The sequence below is a fragment of the Mirounga leonina genome, unplaced genomic scaffold (assembly GCF_011800145.1).
Source record: "Mirounga leonina isolate KUSES-001 unplaced genomic scaffold, KU_Mleo_1.0 Mir_128, whole genome shotgun sequence".
Taxonomy (NCBI): domain Eukaryota; kingdom Metazoa; phylum Chordata; class Mammalia; order Carnivora; family Phocidae; genus Mirounga; species Mirounga leonina.
This window is the reverse complement of record NW_023270320.1, coordinates 25,006,764-25,028,037: the sequence shown is the minus strand read 5'-3', so window position 1 is coordinate 25,028,037 and position 21,274 is coordinate 25,006,764. Positions and strand designations below refer to the sequence as shown.

At 38.8% G+C, this 21,274-nt stretch overlaps 2 protein-coding genes across 13 annotated transcripts in view; both read right to left on the bottom strand.

The window, feature by feature from the left end:
* SORBS2 (sorbin and SH3 domain containing 2) overlaps positions 1-21,274 on the bottom strand; it is a 181,099-nt gene that overhangs the window by 12,635 nt on the left and 147,190 nt on the right. For all 12 annotated transcript variants that reach the window (XM_035004220.1, XM_035004224.1, XM_035004221.1 and 9 more), the window contains 5 exons: positions 19,019-19,107; positions 17,625-17,671; positions 13,496-13,610; positions 13,283-13,411; positions 10,838-11,041 (listed from right to left, as the gene is read on the bottom strand). In XM_035004220.1, coding sequence (XP_034860111.1) covers positions 10,838-11,041; positions 13,283-13,411; positions 13,496-13,610; positions 17,625-17,671; positions 19,019-19,107 — 584 coding nt within the window. The remainder of the gene's footprint in view (positions 1-10,837; positions 11,042-13,282; positions 13,412-13,495; positions 13,611-17,624; positions 17,672-19,018; positions 19,108-21,274) is intronic.
* Positions 4,131-9,126, bottom strand: LOC118010054. The gene is made up of 2 exons (XM_035004229.1): positions 6,229-9,126; positions 4,131-4,340 (listed from the first exon to the last, which is right to left on the bottom strand). Exons 1-2 carry the CDS (start codon positions 6,958-6,960, stop codon positions 4,131-4,133), a joined length of 942 nt encoding a protein of 313 aa, XP_034860120.1. The 5' UTR covers positions 6,961-9,126.

Here is a 21,274-nt window from a genome sequence, read left to right as displayed (position 1 = left end):
GTCTTTTTGGCGTTTGGAAAGCTTACACATACAGACATAAAAGGGAAACACGTTGCCCAAAGACAGGAGATGATTTTCGAGTTGATCTGATTTCACAGCTCATCATCAGTGGTCCCTGCATCTCAGGGGTACTTCTAGCCCCAGTTTAGGGGCAAAACACAGCAATGACAACTAAGGAAGAACCAGCCTACTGAGGACAGGTGGCCAGGGTGCCTGGCGCAAGGCGGGGTGTTCTGACCCTACCCTGTAGGAACTGCTGAGCCCTCTGACAGGTGAGCCGCAGGGGGATCTCCTAGACATCACTGGGCTACGCGGAGGCTTACCCAAGACAAATATCTCGCTTTTTAAGTCAGCCTGGAAAAGCCATAAGAAGTTAGTTAGTTCTTGTCTTCATTCTATGGCCTTCAGGAGGAGCTTTCCTGTTTTGTTTTTTCATGCACACGCAGCATGCCAAACTCTTGAAAGTAGCAGAGCGGGGAGGGTTTACCAGTTAGCCTGAAGACAGCTCTTTTGGCTGCCCGCAGTTTTCACACCACAGGCAACAAGTGATGCTTTCAGACGGAACTCAACAGGCAGAGCAGAGAGAGACTTACGGAGTTAAGTTGCATCAAGAAGATGTTTGAGTGCTATGTCGATTGCTAAGAACACATACAAGAACTTGTGTGTCTTTAATAGAACGTTTAACAACGGCGTTCAAGACAGCCTCAGATCTGACCTCTTTTCTTTGTGCTTATTTGAATAGATGCAAGGTACGATAGAAATTTCTCTTAAACCCATCGAGTTTCATAAAAAGTCTCAATCATTGGTCAGGGGCACAGTTACTAAAAAACACATAAGGAGAAACCATGGCTTTTCTGGAAAAAAATGATAAAATATCATTAAAATACTATTATAATAGTTAGGAATATTGTCCTAACTCCACATTGTGACTATTTTGGCCTACTTTCAAAATAAGATTTTTAATATGACAGTGAATCAACTAACCTTTCTTGTGTGAGGATGCTTTATTTTCTTTCCACAGGAGTGGACAAGATCTACTACTTGTCCAAAGTGCTAGACAAGTATTTGATTTGCTTATGGGAACTTCAGCAGGACTTTTTAAAAAAAGCGTGTGGTTTTCTTAACTCTTATTGAGGAACGTTTTTATAATAATTAGTAATGATTGACCTCAAATCTGCAGTCTTTAGGTATGAAATACATTAAGTATTTTTCTTAAAAGGTATGGCAGAGAATGCTTGATGTTCTCCAGTATCTGTTCTCTTCTTTGTCTGTCCTCTGTAGTAGAATCCTGAGAGGCACATGGACATTCTGAATAAAGTCTATTTCTCAACCTTCCTTGTATCGAGATGTGCTCATGTGGTAAGTTCTGACAGATGGGATATATGCAGTAGGAAGGGACTGCTGGAGCTGGTGCAGCCACTTTGGACCATGCAGTGGAAGCTTCTTGTTGAGGAAGATGATGTGCTAAAATAAAATGGAATCTCCTGGGTTTCTGGATGACTGTGGAGCCACATACCAGCCCTAGATGCCCTACATTTATGCATAAGAGAAATATACTCGTACGTTGTTTAAGCTATAATTATTTTGAGTTTTCTGTCGTGGTAGCTGCCCCAATCTCGACTAATATAGGGGTTCTATGAACATCAAGGCTCATGGAGAAAAAACATTTAGCTGTTGGGATGATGTGGATAAACAGCTGGAAAGATCATTTGGACATATTAGGAAGAATCAGTGCTTGATTCCATGTTGGAAACTGTGCTCAAGGGGATTACTTTTGATGGGATGGTTTTAGAGTGAGGAGATTCCTTAGGGGCCCACAATAACTGAGTTTCTTGGAAGAAACCCAAAGAAGAATCTTTCTATCTCTTCATAAAGAGCTTACATTGCAATTTGAGTCCACATGCCATAAATCTCTTAGCTGGAAGGGGAAGTTCAGCTTATAGAAGAATAGAGAATTATGATAATTTTTAGTATGAAAAACCATTATTAAAAAAAAGATGCTCAAAATATCAGATTCTGATTTATATATCACTCATAATTTATATGTACATTTCAGTTCTGTCATCTATAAAGTGTTGGTGAATTTTACTTTTAGGAAAGATTTTGGATTGTATGTGAAAGATTTACGTTGTCTCAGAAAATACTTTAAAAGGATAAAATTGCATTAAATTAGTATGCGTTAAGTAAAATAATCGTTGATGGGGTTGATAAAAGTATTGTAATGATTTCATGCGTCCTATACTCTACCTACTAAAACATTATTAAAATTTGATTTTGTCTTTGCTTTTAGTGCAGGGTTACTTTCTTTGTAACGAGCATAACTCATAACATTCTTGAAATGGAAGAAATAGGCAGCCTTCTTAGAGGACTCAAGCCCGCACAGTTTATCAGTGTCAGATGTGGGGTTAAATTATAATAATGGCCTAAACTTTGCTGCTGATTCAATTTGCATCTATATTTATAAGCACAGATAACTTCAACTTATATTCTTCCTATGAATAGAAAAGGTTTTCAGAAAGCTCAGTGGGGTATTTAAAATGCTCATTTGCTCTCGAGTAAGATAAAATAGAGAAAAAACTCTTCATTTTTCTGGAGTAGGTTATTTGATGTAGTTATGAAAGTATTCTTTGAAAACATCGTTACTGTGAATACCTCCATTCTCTCATACCATTCTGCAAACAACTGAAACCTAATGTGTGTATGAGACTGAGCTTGGTTCTTGCAGGAGAATAAACGTGAGTAAATCCTGGTTTTGTCCTTGATACTACAATGGCGAGATCTTCATCTCTCTAAATTAGAGAAGTTCATGGGGCACCTGTGTGGCTCAGTCATTTAAGCGCCTGCCTTCAGCTCAGGTCATGATCTCAGCATCCTGGGATCGAGCCCCGCATTGGGCTCCCTGCTCCGCAGAGAGCCTGCTTCTCCCTCTCTCACTCCTCCTGCTTGTGTTCCCTCTCTCGCTGTGTCTCTGTCAAATAAATAAATAAAATCTTAAAAAAATAAATTAGAGAAGTCCAATTCTAAAGTTGCTTTGCCATGTGTTGACTAAGCTTAAGTGCTAAAGAACAAGTAAGGGAAAGGCAAGGAATAAATACTTTGGCCTTAAAAAGAAAACCAGAGAAAGAGTGGGGGAAAGGCAAATGCTTAGTCTTAGATATCATCTAAAGTGTTATTATTATTTTTAAAATTTCCTAATTATTTCATGCCGACCAAAATGAAACCTTGAAGATCAAAGAGCATCTAGTCTTTACAGTATTCCATTTTCTAAAAAATTCCTCTCATAGGTAAAATGAATTCACGTTACTGGACTATTTGGGTGGATGGAGTCAGTGATGGGAGTTTGCAATACTGTGCAGATGACATTTCTTGGGAGTTGGGGGTTGGTACTTCTTAGCACAGAAACTGGATTCTACCAAAACCTTTGTGTTTTCACTTAACTGCAGAGGCTCCCATTTCAAGTTCCAAAGACTGAATGTGAGGATGGGTTATTATTTGAAGTCTATCACCTTTTGTCTAAAGGAAGAGATTTCAGGATCATTCTGATTGCAGAAGCAGAACTTTGCTGTGATGGATTCATTTTATGCCGCAGTTGTCGTTAAATCCCTTTCCAGAGCCAGCCATTAATTTCGTTGGAAGTCTTTTTACATGGTATCCTTACGGAGAGTTAAAAACCAGCAGGGCTGCCAGGCTGCAAGACTCAGAGTTGAGTGCTTTGTGAACTGTTAACAGAAGAAAGCGTCATTCCCGCAATTCTCATTAATTTATTTCAGTTTTGTGGAAGAAGGAGGCTCAAGACAGTGCCAAAGATCATCCTGCCCTCAGGCTCTGCTGACCCCGCTGATGGGCAGGACACATGGGAGGCAGTGAGCCCACTGAGGATGGCAGGCACAAAGTTGATGTCTTTGAATGGGATGGTTCTCCAAAAAAAATACATTTTCGTTTGCTTTGCTCCTCAGTCTGGATATCGCTGCTGTGTAAGTGTATCTTATAAAGGTTTGGACAGAGGCCATGCCAATGATGTTAAAAGTTAGCAACCAATATTTCCATGGCTTTTTAGAACTTGTAAGATGGCACAAATCTAAATACATCTAATTAACAAAATTCATTTAAAGACATGCAATAAATCACACTCAAGATGCAGTTACCTTTAATTTTGGTGAATTTATCTCCTGTCGGTAAGGGTATTTAGGGAGGAGGGGAGGTGAGTAGGGCTGGGGATTCTGAGAAAATGTTGAGGCCAGGTCAGAGACAGAGGCCAAGGGAGAATGAAAAGGGAGGGAGGGAAGGAGACAGCTGGGAAAAGGTGTAGACGTTCGATCTCCCGGAGAAAGTGAAGGCGGCTTAAAGATTGAGGAAAGACAAGATGTGGTTACGGCTTGTGCGAGACGAGGTTACCTGGTCTTCAGAGAATATCCCCCAACCTCGAATAATGTTAACGTTACCAAATGCCCTGGCAAGTGACATTTGACAAATTCTTGCTTGAAAAGCACTAACTTTTTCTTGTGAATTTGACTCAGAATTCCCAGTGAGTGGGATCATTTTTCTGAGGTGGGTGGCTGGAGACAGGAACCCCCAGATTCTACAACTTTATATTTACAGGATGGCTCCTTCTAAACATGAGGGAAAAACAATGAAAAGCGATGACTCTTTGTAACTTGCTGGTAAAGTAGATCACGATTTCTAGAGAGTTTGTTGCAAAGCTAGGGGAGCGGGGAGCGATGACGTGTGCCTGTGGGGGGTGTGCATGTGGGTACGTGGTGGGAACCGCTGTGAAACCCCCCATACCACCTGGCCCAGGAGCTGCTGGCAACAGGCTCCTGGGAACCAAGCCACATATCTAATCGAGCCTTACAATTGACTGGAGGGAAAATGAATTATTTAAAACGAAGCAGGGGAAATCGGAGGGGGAGACGAACCATGAGAGACTATGGACTCTGAGAAACAAACTGAGGGTTCTAGAGGGGAGGCGGGTAGGGGTAGGGGTTAGCCCGGTGATGAGTATTAAAGAGGGCACGTTCTGCATGGAGCACTGGGTGTTATACGCAATGAATCATGAAACACTACATCAAAAACTAATGACGTAATGTATGGTGATTAACATAACAGAATAAAATTAAATTAAATTAAAAAAATAAATAAATAACTGACTTAGAAACATGTTTGGCTTTCTGTAATGAATGATCTCTTGTATTCAATAGTGTGTTTATTTTACGCAAGTACAGGTGTGGCTGGGTTCTTTGTTCAGGTGACCTTTTCTCTCCTGGTTGAGGAACTGAGCCAAGCCTCAGGGTTTTGTGGGTGTCCAGGGGCCTCGTGGGCACTGATCATTATTTAAGCCCAAGAACACCCCATAGTATAGGCCACGTGCCTCTGTATGTGTTACTGGTAAGGTCATCATAGAAAACTAGGGGATTTTGAAATTAAGATGTTTAAATAGAGGATCCATGGGGGGCAGTGACTTGCATAGTAACATGATACAAAACATTCCTTTATGTTTCGTAATTTCAGTATTTGTCAGTAATCACATTTTCTTTTTAGTTTACAGGTGGCATATTTGAGAGATCAAGGTTTGTTTTTGTTTTAAGAAAAAAATTTACAGGCTAAAGATTTAGGGTATTTTCCCTCTTTACTAATTAAAATCATTGCCCAAGATTCTTTGTTTGTAAGATGAAAATGCATTAGTAGTCTTAAGTAGCCACCACCTAGAAGAAATAACTCTCTTCAGAGAGTTAAAAGAGCATGGAGTACTTTTTTGTTTTCCCTCTCTCTCTCTCTCTCTCGCTCTTTTTTTTGCAAACTGAATTGGACTCATCTCTTTGTATCAATTTCCTCATCTCTAAAGTGGGGCTAATAATATAACCCATCTCATTGGGTTATGAAAAGTAAACATGAAGGGTTCTTAGAATAGTGTTTGGTAGTAAGAGCTCAACTATGTGGCTATCATTATTAATAACAAAAAATCAGGAAGATTATACACTACAGACTGTTCTAATATGAATTTATAGTCATAAGTAAATAATGGAATTATATCATATATTTACATCGTCTTACTGGAATTTGGTGTGTGTATACCCATTCCTCCACCCCCAACTTACGTAGTGCTTATGTTTCTTAAGAGGAAGCCTTCTAGGGCAATGCTCAAATTGATGTTTATTAATGTGATTAACTGTACTATCTAAATATAGTAAGACCGGTTAGTTCTTCAGTAATTAGGCAAGATTAAAATACCTCATTACTGGCCTTCGCTGCATTGCTGTCTTCCTTAGGGGTCCTAGGGTCTGTGGGGGTGGCTATGGGATATTTTAAGCACACAGGTTTCTTCTCCTCTTCCTCCTCTTCGATGTGCAGGCTTGCTGTCACCTCTGGGCCATCATGGGCACACGACAGAGCATCTGGTTCTTGAGATTCTGGCCCTCTTCGGATGCCTGACGTAAACCCCTCACACATATCCTCATCTTCCTCTCCAATGACAGGGAGACTTTTGGGCAAGGGACCCATATTAGTGTGTGCGGAGGCCACAAACTGATCACCTAGGACTTCAGGTACTTTCTTGGGGCCTCCAAAGCCCTTTCCCATTTTTGTCAACTCTGCAAACTTGTTCTGAGTTGTCTTTCTGGGATCCTGCAGTGGTGTTGCCTCAGAAGGCTGGACTGCAGCTGAGGTCACCCCTGAGCACGGGACAGGTAGCAGAGAGGAAGCGGACTTGGCAGGTACAGAAGCTGGAGGCAATGAGAGGGGTACTGAGGGCTCCTCCTTAATTTCAAGGATGATTTCCTCTAGGATATTTGGTTTGGCTGGGTCAGCTGCTAAGGTTAAAGCGACAAGCTTCTCTAATTCATCCAAGAAGTTGTCCAGAAAAGGAGGTGGCGTTGGGGTCAAAGGATTTGCCGGTGGACACGTGGCTGTCAGGGACAGCCACCCCTGGGCTGTTTTATCTGAGCCAGGTGAAGCTTTGTGCATGGGAGGAGGGGCTGGTTCACTGGAAGCCAACTTAGAAATGAGCAGGGATTATGGAGTTAAAAAATAAACTGAGAAAATAATAATAATACGTCAAAACACAGAGACAGAGAAATGCAGGAAAGGTATGGTCATACATATAAAAATATTTTATGCTATGGTCTCGACTTGAAGATATTTTGCTGACTTTAAATAAAATCATTAGCATGTTAACTATAAGGTTATCTGAACACTGAAACTCTCCTAGTATTTGGAGATGTCTTAGATGTCAGGATAAGATAAAGCTATCAGAGAGATTATAAGGTCACACAGTGAAAACTTAAGTGATTTTATTAATAGATTAGCTCTTTTAAACTAGCCTTCAGATACTGACTTAGGATGCAGGCCTCTGAAATAATGTTACTGTAAAATTCTTATTCCTTGAATTTGTTTAGTGTTCTTTCTTCCTGTAATGGTACCAAATCTTTTGAACTTCCATAATTTTCTCACTTATGTTTGCAAATCTTTTGAACTTCCATAATTTTCTCACTTATGTTTCTCACTTATGTCTGAACTTCCATAATTTTCTCACTCACATCTATTTTGCAATGTATAACATTAACACATTTCCAAATGAATAAATTCTGAAAAATATTTTTTAAGAACAGAAACTCAGGATCAGAACACAACTTAACTTACGTTAACTTCTATTTCAAAGTTTAAAAAGTCCAAGGTAAATGTTTACATAGAAAGGGAACATATGATTTTAATGGGAGTAAACTTCTGCTAGGACTCCCATTCCTTTATGTAAACCTGTGGAGTATAATTTATGAAACTTAATCTCCTGAAGCAAAAATACTGTGTATCTTAATATTATCACTATATCTTGGATATATAGAACAAAACAGAATTTTAGTGGAAATTCCTTAAAAGTAGTTTTAGAAGTGCTGCCTAGGAATATTCTAAGACATTTATCTATTATTGCCAAACTAGAAAGAATGCTACATGCTAGATATATGAAGGCCTTGAGAGTCTGGTGGATGGCATTTTATTTTCATTCTCTCCAGGTAGATGGCTTGGGTTTGGAAGGAAAAAAATCTTAAAGGAAGATTTTTGGAGATGCATTTTCTAGTTGGTTGTTTAGGATGAGACTTCACTCACGCACTCAGCACTCTTGGTCCTAGGGTCACTTAACTTTTGACTTCTGTGTCCTATAATAGGAATGGGGCATTAATAGAATTTATTTAGCTATTCTTTTTAAAAAAGGAAATATGATGTCCTGTCATCATGGGGTGGGATAAATGAGGCAAAGAGTTACAAAGCTCATGGGAGCATTCTAGTGGAAGATTTAGGACTAAAGGCTGCCGAGCACCTGATATAGAGTAATACTATACATGTGGTCTGTTACTAGATAGATAGCCTCTCCTAGCTGGCCTGTCTATGTTCAATTTTTAATAAGACAGAAATTACCTAAATCTCCTTTGATAGGCTAGAGAAGTTCTCTTATTGGCCAGTGTTCTAGTTTATGCTCTTTGTTATATAACACCGTAAGAGACTTTTCACTTTCATTTTCTGTCATGGTCAGGAATATTATGTGGATGAGGAAGAAAGACCTTTAAGTCCTACTATTGTCATGATTACCACTGTCTACTATCACTGTTACTACCTGCTCCGATTATCACCATGGTCGACAATATGCATGTCAACAGGTTCAAAGTGCTTAGTTTTACAAGGGACTTAGTTCAGCTAACGGTGAGATTAAGTATCTGAGTTACCTATATAACATAAATATACCTATAATACAAAAATCATATAATTACCTTTTCTCCCTAAAGCATTAGAGTTGGACTCGACTACACTAAAAACAGAAATAATATCAACTAACATTTGAATCTCCCTTAAAATATAGTATGTTGTGACTTGAGTGGGTCAAAGAGTGATTCATGAGTCAATGAGTTCCTTCCTCTCTTTGCAAATATCAATTAGAAACTAGGATATATAACACTATAGTTCTTTTTTCTGAAAATGGTCCAGTTCAACACTACTGAGAAGTTTCCTTCATTAAGCCAGTGATACCATAGAATAGATTACCAGATGGGATGAAACCATTAAGTGTTTTTTTTTCAAATTATAGACATGAGCTTTTCAACATATTTTCTTCCCAGCAGTGAGAATAAAACACTAATTTGTTATTAGTGAAATTTCTCTATTTATAAAATGTAAAATCTGGTGTTCTAAGAAAAAACTTAGGAAACTGAAAATACATTTAAATCATATTCACAATCAAGATTAAAATGCTGTGATCTATAATATTACATTGCCAGAATTAATTAGGACATTATGGAAGAATTTCTTACATGTTAAATAAGGCTTTGTAGATATATGCTTATTCTTTCTTATAAAATTTTACTTGGAGGTATGGTCCTTTTGAAATTTAGCTGGTCGCTCTTTTGAGATGACTGAATGGTAATTAAAACAAATATATAGGTGAAGAATTCTGATCTTTTCTTTTATATCAGTAGGAACTATAGAAGGAAAGATGTTGATCTCTAAAACTAAGCTCTGGTAGTGAAGTAAACACACTAAAGAAGCTTCTGGAAAACTTTATAATCAATCAGACAAAATCGGATGGTACCAAACTGCTCTATTATCAAATGATAAAGGATTGAGGTCAATTACCCTGCAACTGAAACCTAGTCTTCAAAGAGAAGTAGAATAAATTAAAAAAATGCCCTTTAAAAAAAAAAATGCTTCTCTTGAGAGAGTAGACTCTTTGATCATTTACATATGTAAACTCCTTCTAGGCTCATTTTCAAGGAGTAGTTTGGGTCACCGGGGATGCCTTCTTACGCTGGGACATGAAATGACTTCACACTTTGATAACGTCTGATAATGATGTCATTCTGCCAACTCTAAATGGTTTATTTTTCTATGTCCCAGCCTTGATTTCAATCAAAATGTTTAATGAATTATGCAAAACAAAATGTTTAAAGTGTTGGGAAGTAGAATAATTCCTTGGGAATTTAAAGTTTTATACTTGAAAGTTAATGAGAAGGAGAAAGAAATCCCTAAATACCATCCATGAAAAGAACACAACATATTATAATCCAATAGAAAATTAAGGAGAACTTCATACTGTGAGTAAAGAAAGTAGGAGAATAGCCTCTTCTAATTAACCAGATCAGGAAGCAAAGTCCGTTTCAGACTACATGTTGAGAAAGATAACGACCTTTAGCTAACAGCTCAAGTCAGACAGTAGATCTGGCACAAAATCATCCTAAACCTAATAAAATAAACTTGAGGACTCCTCATAACCAATGACATTTTCATTCAAACTAATAAACCAACTAACCTACGGACCATAATTAAAATTCTTTAATCTCTCTCTTTCTATATTAATAAACCCCAAGACTTTTATAGAATTTTGTCAACTTAATTACCATGTGTTGATGAAATAGACCATTTTGGGATCTGTCTATCCACATATATTTATATATACTACTTATACCTATATATAATCCATGTAAAAGATGCATCTATAAAAATAAAATCAAGCTTTAGAAAAAAAATCAAGCTTCAGAAAAATTTTCAAAAAGCAGATAAATGTGTATATATATATACAGGTATATATCATATGGGATTTTAAGATACTAATGTTTTCTCCTTCAGTATTTTAATTTGAGAATAAAATTATCAAAATCAAGCATCAAACCTTTGTGCTCGCACCCCTCAGAAAAAGAAATTATATTGACTTGACATGGCACGCACACTTAGAAACATAACATATACATTTATGCTTTGCAATAGATATGATGTTCTAGCCTAATGCCTAACGTCACATATTGATGATCTTACTTCAGGCTCCCAAACATTATACCAATATGCTGGAATGTCTTCTTACCTTATTGGAACTTAAGCTGTGGATTCTATCACTAGAATAGCTGTGGGGGGTTGGAGGGTCAGGGTAATCCTCAGCACCTTTGGTTGTATTCTTCTTCACAACTTCCACGTAGGAAACAGGGAAGATGCCTTGTCTGCTGGTTCCTGGAATTTTACCTTCATACCAGTTTTGATCAACTCTTTTCAGAAGAATAACTCTATCTCCCTGTGAGGAATATTAGGAAAATGCGTTATAAATAGAGACGTAATAACAACAACAACAAAAAGAGTAATTGTCAATGTTGTCTAATAAACAATAGTTTTCCATTTGGGAAAAGTTTGAAACCTCCAGTTGTTGTTGTTGTTTGTTTTTGTCAGGAAAACACAAATAAAGTCTCTGAGCTCACACCCGAATTATAGATTATCAACATATATGCAATTTCATCATTCAATCATGACATTAGAATCTCCCCTAGGGATGCCTGGCTAATGGGAACGGGCTTTCACGTGTTCGCCCTGGTACCATGTGAAACGACTTGCATCAGTTACTTCAAAAAGCAGAATGGTTTACCAGGGAAAAGCTCACTGACAGTAGTGTTATCCTATCACTGATGGATTCAAGGGAATGACCTTCTGTAGGAAGAGCTTCAGAAAAGGGCAACTCGGCACGCTGTGCTTGTGTGTCTGAAATGGGTTGCCGAAATCAGCCTCCGGAAGGGATGAAGTTGAACCGCACACGGCGTATCCTCTCCATCTACGTGCGGCCAAGGAGCAGCAAAGAGTAAGGCTAGCAGGACGGGGCAGAGATAGTCCCCTCCATAATCCCCAGCTGTGGCCAGGGCTCACCTCCACCTGCTCTGCATCCTGATGCAACACTGTCCATTCTAACTGGCTGGCAGCCACGCCACAGTGGTCATTAAACATATTTACAGAACCCCTGGCTTTAGCAATAATAGAACTTTCTACGGTCACCATTCCTGCTACCGGCAGCGATCAGGCCAATGCCACAAAACCCAGCTTAAATTTCAACTCGAAACCACGTGTGGCCCTGAAATAAATAGGGCAAACCGTGGTTTAAATGGCAGCATCCGCGGGGCGCCTGGGTGGCTCAGTTGGTTGGGCGACTGCCTTCGGCTCAGGTCATGATCCTGGAGTCCCGGGATCGAGTCCCGCATCGGGCTCCCTGCTCGGCGGGGAGTCTGCTTCTCCCTCTGACCCTCCTCTCTCTCATGCTCTCTGTCTCTCATTCTCTCTGTCTCAAATAAATAAATAAAATCTTAAAAAAAAAAAAAATAAATGGCAGCATCCGCATCCAGCAGGTGGTACGGAAGTCTGGGCTGCTGATGGGGCCCCGGAGGGGGACAGAGTCAAAGCTGCAGTGCAGTAGGGAGGCCTCCTGCAGGGGCCCCTCGAGGTGCCAGTCTTCCTAGAGCCTGTCCCACACCGCCTCCGTGCAGAACATACTGAAGAAAAGGAAATCTCCCTACTCTTAAAATCTGTACTGATTTTCTCGGTAACACATTACTGTTGCTAGGCTGTTGCTGGAGCTATAAATCGCATCGGCAGAAGCTTCTCTTTTACTAGGAAACGGTAGCTGGTTTGGTTCATGGAAAGCTGTGTTGCAGCTTGGAGGGTGGACAAGAATCGGTTGATGATGCAGAACCAGGGCAAAGAAGGGAGGACGAGATGAGGTTCTGCCAGGATAAGAACAGTGGGACTTCCCTTCCTTGCTCCCGGCTGAGGACTTGCCCGGTCTAGGTTCGAGAACCACCCAGCGTGTGACTCTCTAGCCCGTGCTCTGTGCAGACCTGTGGTTGCCTCAAACAAATGAACATGATGGCCTAGCACAGAATGACAATTGTTCATTTGCTCTTTCTTCACTGTGTAAAGTTGCAAGTCAAAAGGAGCTCTTTCTGATATACTGGAATTGGATAGGTTGCTAGTGAAATTTGGGTCGGTCATGAGGCCCAGAGGGGGCTGATCAAGGGAACAGCACTGCACAAAGGACTCCTCAAAAAGGCTCTGGGGTGAGAAGTACCTGCATTACGTGAGGACTATTCATTGATTCCAAGATAAAATTAAATGTTGGAACATTATTATTTTTTTAAATTTGAATAATAAGGCAGCAGGACAACAAAATTTTGAGGTGCATGAAAGTGCTTTTCCTTTTGATGTGTCCATATATAGAGCTGCAGGAGATCCAGCTCGAGGCGCCCCTAGGAGAGGATCTGGAGCCTGCCATGCTAAGCCTGGGAGGCAATGTCTCTCAGAAGCTTTGTGTTCCGTAGGGGACCGCATCTGGAAGGACACGGGAGCGGTGGGTAACAGCGCCTCAGGGCGGCCCTGATAGAGTCCTTTGTAGCACATGGGGAAAACACAAAAATTGTCTAAGAAAAAGGTAACCTATTTTACTTTTGAAAATATATAGCCTTTCAAAATGCACTGTTGAAGAAAACAGCCAGGGTACCTTTCTCAGCGATAGCTCCACATTTGTGTCAGCATTGAAATTATATTTGGCTATAGCTTCTCCGATTTCTCCAGGCTGGGCTGGGGGAGGTGGTCTTGCAGGCTGTGCTTTTTCAGGAGGTATGAGTTTCTATGAGGGAAAAGAGTTATTTATTCTTGATCTGTGGTGACTTGGGAAGCAACAATCACGGAAGAGGGAAAGGAAAGGACTTACCTCGACGTAGGAGATTGGAAAAATGCCCACTCTCCCGTGGTGCTCTCCCTCATACCAATTTTGATCTATTTTCCTGAGGATGTAGACAGTATCTCCTTTCTTAAATGACAGCTCCCTGGAAGAGACACGTTTCAGTGGGTCTTTCCCTGATGTAGAGCAATTACTCTTAAGATCAACACTCTCACTTGATTTGCATTTGGCTGAGAAATATACTGTCCATATTAAATAATCTTTTTCGAGCCCAGTTACATAAGGATTTTCCTTGCAAACTCTTAGGATTCACTGATCACCTTATAACGTCAGAAGTGATTTCAAAAAAGACCAAGTATAAACATCACATTTGATATAAATCACGGGCAGATGCATATGAAATTTAAAGGCAGGGACGTGCGATTGCTGTGTAATCATGAGTTTACAGTGGAGGAGTGATGAATCTGCACTGATTTTGTTTATCCTGAAGCTGGTTAGCTAGTTGGCCAGATACTTGACTTCTCCTTCTGTCTCCTTTTGATGTGCTAACGCTTACAATAAGGAAAATAAATATTTAGCTTTAGGACAGAAGAGCTATCACCAGAAAAATTGTTATTTATGGGTCCTTGAAGCTGGTTGTCAGGAATTTAAGTGGAATGTCTTGATGAGGAATGTATTTTGTGTAAAGAAAAAGATCTTTTATTCTTCAGTGAAGCAGAGATAAACATGTTTTAGGTGTAAAGACATGCACAAATTGTTGTTGCCTTCTTTACACCTTTTAAAAAAAGATTTATTTATTTATTTGAGAGAGAGAGTGAGCGTGCACATGAGTAGGGGGAGAGGGGCAGAGAAGCAGACTCCGCACTGAGCACAGAGCCTGGATGTGGGGCTCAATCCCAGGGCCCTGAGATTATCAACTGACTGAGCCACCCAGGTACCCCTAGACCTTTTTTCTTTTTTTAAAGATTTTATTTATTTGAGAGAGAGAGAGAACACAAGCAGGGGGAGAGGCAGTGGGAGAGGGAGAAGCAAGCTCTCCGCCGAGCAGGGAGCCCGATGCGGGACTCGATCCCAGGACCCTGGGACCATGACCTGAGCCGAAGGCAGATGCTTAACTGACTGAGTCACCCAGGCACCCCTTGTTTTTAAAAAATAAAAATACTTTTGAGACACTAACTATGCTTTTCCATCTGGGCTATTTCAAAGAAGAAGCTTATTTACCTGCTTCTCTCCTAAGCAGGTAAATGTGGGTATGTAATTTCAAGTTCTAAAGACATTCCTTATTTTGGCTAATTCATGCCTACCTGCTCATCCTCCCTGCGTCTGTTTTCCATGGCTTCGTTATCCAGGGAATTGTATCTGTTTGTTGTTTTGCCTCCATAATTATGTTTTGTTGGAGGACACTCATTTCCTATCTTTTCCCAAGAGCCCCACTTTCCTAGACATCTGCCTTCCCACTCTTGAATCTTCTGCATCGTTTCATTCAGAATCTGGATTTGGGTCGTTTATTTGTGCCGAATAGATAATGAAGAGACAGGTGGATATGAGATGTAGAATATTTCTCATTGATTAAAAGAATTAATTGGAAAAAAAAAGCTGTTGCATATTAAAAGAATGATCGAGCAATTAGAAGTGCTAAAATAGTCACATTGAAAGTGCATTAAATTTCCAGTAACCCAAAAGACAAAGGAGACTCACAGAGCCTTACATTCAAATACAGTACACTTCCCTCTTGAAGTGCCTGATGTAGAAAACAAAAAGCAAAATATTTAATGTTTACAGTCCAACAGCTTTATTAGCACCAGGTGTGTTTGGTTTCTGGAAAGGAGACTAGGAAGCTTAGCTTTTTGTTTTTAAATGTCAATTAGAGAAAACTTTTTCTTTTCAATATGAAAAGAAATCTTTTCTATTTTTAAAGGCTTATATTTAAAATTTTGAGAGCTTCTAGATAAAGGACAGAGATCTCGCTTATCAGTTTCAAAATTGTGTCCCTCTCATCTCAGACCTAGATTTTTTGAGCCCCATTATGGTAAAGCTTGTTTCCTCCCTCCCCTAAACCTTTTGAATAGTGGTCATTGATAACCTTTGGCAATGGTGACATTTTATCTCTTCTTCCTTTTTAACGATTGAGACATCACATTGGGTGAGTTACTGAGCTGTATTTTTGTAAATTAAACTTTTTGCAGTAGGTAAAGAAAAATAGCTTTTAAAACAGAATGACTACATCAAAAACCAATGATGTAATGTATGGTGATTAACATAACATAATAAAATAAAATTAAAAAACCAAATATTTATTTAAAACAGATACATCTATCTGTCTCTTGATGTTAGGCACGAAAAGCACTCACATCTAGCTATTAATTAAGAGCACTTCTAGGACATTCAGTGCTTCTGGGTGTGTGAGCCTTTTAAAGCTTTGTGAGTCATCCATAACCTCGACTTTCGTGTCAAATAGGGTAACTACACCGGGGGCTGCTCTTTACATTTCCTGAGAACGGAACGAGAGGAATATGATTAAGCTGCAATCAGACCAGTTTACTTATGGTATGTGGGAAACATTTTTTTTTTTTTTACAAAAAATATGGGATAGCTTCCATGGGTGATTATTGGATCGACTTCTCTGAAGGTTTATGCAATTAGATTTTGTGGGTCTAGAAAGATTTTCGTGAAAGGTGGGGGTGGTGCTGACAACCATTCAGAAAGGCTTTGTCATTTACAAGCCTTGAACCTTTGCTAACTTAGCTTTTGCAATGAGGACATGGCCTTGGAGGATGGCATAAGGCTCGGCACTTGGAGCAAACAAAACTCAGCAACACAATTAACACCCCAAACACTTTCCTTAGCACTGCATATCATCTTTTTCCCAAAGCTTGTTTTTTACTAAGCTTTCTTAAAAAGCTGTGGGCCCTGGGTGGATACCTTTCCTGTGTTATATGCCCTGTCATTCCCCAGGGTTTCATACATTTAAAAAAGCTTTTGATTGCTTGTCACAAGGAAGAAATGACATTTACATGTTCTATATCATTATTTTGTAAAATCGGCATGCATCATACAAATCGTCACACCATATCCAAAGAGCAGTAATAGGGACTAGAGTATAGTAGAAACAAAGCAGATGTTATTTATCTCATCCAAAAAAAAAAAAGAAAAAAAAAGATGGGTAAGCTTTTCTTCAGGATTTTTTTAAACACTAGATTTAAGCCATCTTAATTTCTAAGTAGCATTTTCCTATTTAGTTCATTCACCATCTCAGCAGTATTACCAAATTCTGAGTGATTTTATTTTTGTATGTCTTATGGCAGAGACAGTTTCTAGAACTATTAATTGATTAATATAATATTAGTTAATATACATTTTTATGAACAAAATTTTTTGTTATTATATATGTTCAGTCTAAACAACACGGGATAATTTAATGCCAATATACAATGATTTCAATATCTTGAATTCTAACGGAGTTCAAAGTTTCTTAAATCAGGTCTATGCACATGGGCCACGACAAATCTGGAAGACTCCCTCCTATTTAAGCCTCTTTATGTGCTTAGTACTAGCCTTTCTTAACCACATGCCCACCTGATGAACAAGTTCCTAAGTACAAAAGGTAAAAAAAAAAAAAAAAATACTGCAACATAGGAATATGAAAACACCAACATCAAAAGACCATAGGAGAGAATTTTGCTCAGAATCTCAAAGTTAAAGTGTTAAGACATGGAGTTTTGACTATGGGAATCTTTGTACACAGTTCTACTCTTCTACCCCACAAACTACCCTGAATTTCGTTGGATAGATAAATGTTATTAAATTCTCTCAGTTAGTGTTAATTACTCCCCAGCACTTTACTTTTATTTCATTCTTGACATGAAAATTCTAGAAACAAAGATTCTTAATATCACTTTGTTTTCCTATCCCTTTGAACTCATGGTGCTCTAACATGTTTAATGTCATTTAAAACTCAGTGTTTCTCAACTAAACTTCAAATGAAAATAAAATTAACCCTATCACAGTTAATTGTGAAGGAAACACTAATTACAGCCAATTACTGAATTGGGACTTAGACCTTATTTATAATACACCTCACTGCAATATTTACCTCTTAAATATTACTGAAGTGTTTAAAGCCACCCTAAGACGTATAATGAACACTTATCTTACTTACTTAGATGTCTGAGCCTTAAAATCATAAACAGCTTTTGCAGGCAATTTCTGAAAGGGAAGGTAAACAATTAGCACTAACTTACAATTTGGATTTTTTTTTTCAAGAAAGCAATTTCACGTGAATTAAAGGGGAATGAAAGCACAAAGAATGATGAAACATAACTTAAATCCTCTGCAATTTATAAATCAACCAATTAGTCCTTCATTTAGGTATTTAAGTGGTAACAGGATGTAGTAGATGACTTTTGCATCATAACCACTGGATATCATATTTCGTCTTAGAAACTAAGGAACATGAATGCTGGAATAGGCTTCTGCCGAGGGTTCTGTCCCAGGTATAAATCCGGCTTTTCCTGGGATAACTGCAGAAGGTTAGTTGCTCTAGGTTCTATGTATTGACATAACTCCTTCAGACTCATAATAAAAAGACTGGGAAAAGTCATGAAGGAAACCATCATCCCTTTTACTAAATAATTATCAACATAGTAGCAAAGAAATATTAGCCCAGTTATCACTGGGAGGCTAGTTAGTGGCCCAGAGCATAGGTTTGGGCATCTTGCATTCCTTGGAGGGCTCAGGAACTCTTTAGCACATAGCAAACCCGTCTTGTCGTCATGATAAGATGTGACATACACTCTCCTTCAATCACCTGCACCCCACAGCTAGCCACCCCAGCTCTTCCTTCTCCACTTCCCAGTAATCCCCTCACCCCACTCTCTTTCCTCGTGATTCTGTGAACTTTAGGCAACCTGGAACATTCCTGACTTCTTTGCAGGTCCCACAGGTTCGAGACCATAGGAGACACCTGTAGTGATTCTCCTGAAATGGCTACCAGTCCAAGACTAGCTTTCAGCTGCGGTCAAACAGCTCCAAGGTAGCACGCACCAGAGCTCCAGCCCTGAGCTGGAGCCGTGGACAAAGAGCTAGTTGGTAGGTGGTTCCTAGGAGCAGTGATTTTTCAGAGATGTTCTCCAATAAAAGCAGGCCAGCAAAAATCATTTATGTTGAATTTGTATGGATTTGCTACACAGATGACCCAGGGCTCTCCCCTACATCAGTGGGGAAATTTGCACAGGGAAATCTCCTTCCTCTGTGGGGCAACCCAGCTCAAGAGTTTGGCAGAACACCCTTGTTAATTCATGGGTATCAGGTCGAGACTCAGAGAGGCCTCGCTGCTGAAACTGGGCTGCAGCTGGGGGAGATGTGCAGCTAGGGTCGGAGTGCATCCTGCTTGGAGTCCTTTGCTCAGGCTCCAGGGAAACTTTCTAGTTTCTCTCTTGTCATTTTTATGTTCTTAATCTGGGTTCTTTACTGGTTTGGGACATCACTTTGGCTGACAAGTGCTTTGCCAAATACGCTGCAGAAAAAAGACTCAAGTAGCGCTAAACACACTACCTCTTTTTCTGGAGTTCCTCTTCTTTCCCGCGGTGCGCTTCTCCCCAGGTCAGTCATGGCGGAAGCGTAACTTCTAGGGAACTCGTGGTCTGCGGGAGAGGACGGGGTCGGAGTGAGTATCCACTTAGTTAAAAGCTGACCCTTTTAGCCATTTTCCCTGGTGGCAACTATTTTCTCCTTCAGATTTAGAGAGACACCACAATGGAAGACATGGGTATAAAACTCAAAGGTCATTACAAAGTTGCGAGAGAAGACACAAAGCCAGCACATTTCAAAAGGGAAAAATATCTCGAGGTGGCAGAAGTGTTCTAGTCACAAATATAATTGTTACATTGTTGGTGTAGTTATGCTGCAGCATCCGGTGTAGACCATTCATAGTCGCGGGCATTTCTCATCTCAAAGATTTAACACTTTCTAATTCCTTTTGCCTCCGATTTATAATTACACTATAGGGCCTAGAGAAGATGGACAATTTGAAAATAGCAACAGTTTACAAAAACTAAAACATTTTGTGGAACAATTTGAGAATGCAGTAATGAAAAAGAGAAAAAAAAAGAAAGTATGGTGATGGCAGAACATGGGTGTGTCCATCCCCCAACCCCTTCTTGCTGCTCCCTCTTCATTAGTGAGTCTTAAGACGTCATTTGAAGGCTTAAAAGGCCTCTATCTTTTGCCTTCCCTTTTGCTCAGCTACCTTATCAGAAAGTATATATTTATTCCAAGAAACAAAGGGATTAAAAATTCTCTAGACAGAAAGTGTCATATTGTTTGCCAAACTGCTTATGAAACATTGAATTGTTTCTGTTTACCTTAAAACAAAGTATAAATAATTATATTACAAAATTATGATTACAAGTATCTCTAAATGGTCTCATACTTTACACATTTATACATGGAAATGTAACTAGAGGCTAAAAATATCCCAGTAATCTCTGTTACAGAATTCTACCAGTGTAACTGGGTCAAAATTAGTAGATTCTTTCTTTTAGCCTTTAATAAAGCTAGTTATACTGGTTAACAAGAAGCATTAAAAAGAAAATAAATACAGCTATAAAGGAATTTAAAATGCCAATTCATAAAAAGAAAACATTGTTTAAAGATTTTGACTGCTTTGACTATAAGGTAGAATTGTCTACTTAACAGCAGGTGGGATATCAGTTATGCGACAACATATAAGGATAAATATCTATCAGTTGTGAATTCCAAAGTCTTTAGGTTTAGTAAGGTAGCATGGCCACAGATATTTCAGGTAAAACTTAATCAGTTATTTTTAAGAATGAGAGAGGATTATGTGCCATATATTTTCCATTTTAAATACATATACTTTTATGATCATAGGGCTCTCATACTGGTCATTAACTTGTAAATTACTTCTGCTAATCCTTGGAATATAACCTATTTTTCAATTGGGCTAAACAAAGTTGGAAAGTAAATATTTCATTTTGTTTAAATGCATTTCAAAGCCCTCTCAAATCATGTTTCAATAAGGCACTCTGTGCATAAAATTTAGAAGGGATTATTATTATTATTGATCTACTTAATTGAAAAACTGGAATTGTCCAATATTGAAAAACTGGAAAAGGTAGCTAATTAATTCAAAACTTAAACTATGACATGTCTCCATCAGTAAAAATTTCAAATTGTAGGCATTGATTTAAAAAATTCGAATTTGTTATTTTTGAAGCGTGCTGTGTAGTATAAAGGGAAGCAAAGATAAATACTAATAAGCAAATGTGTGCAATGGCAGCTGACAGCTGAGCCACATATATTAATTATATTATTATAATATATTATAATTAATCTGAAATTCGAATTGCCTTTTTTTTTTTTTGCCTATAGAAATTATATCCTATACTACAAATTCTGAATTATTAGGAGCTTGAATCTCTTTTTTCCTACCTACTTCCTAAATGACTTGGGTCAAATCTCTTGTCTTCCCTGGGTCTCAACTGTAAAACAGTGCTTATAATCACACCTATCACCTAGGTTCAGGCCAGTGTTAATTAGGTAAGGAGTGTAAAGCACTTTGCATAGAAGTCCCGTGCATAGAAGACTTTGCTAATCCAAATTTCAGCATGGAATATTCTTTCTGGCTTCTTAGAATTTACATCGTAAACAGACGTACTTTAAGAATTAACAAAAAGAATTGTATAAAGATTGTATGAAAATGTCAAAACACCCAAAAAAACCATCAAGAAAGTCCCCTGCATTTGAACTGTTAGTTGTCCTTGTGTTGCCACTTCAAAGTGATAGTCC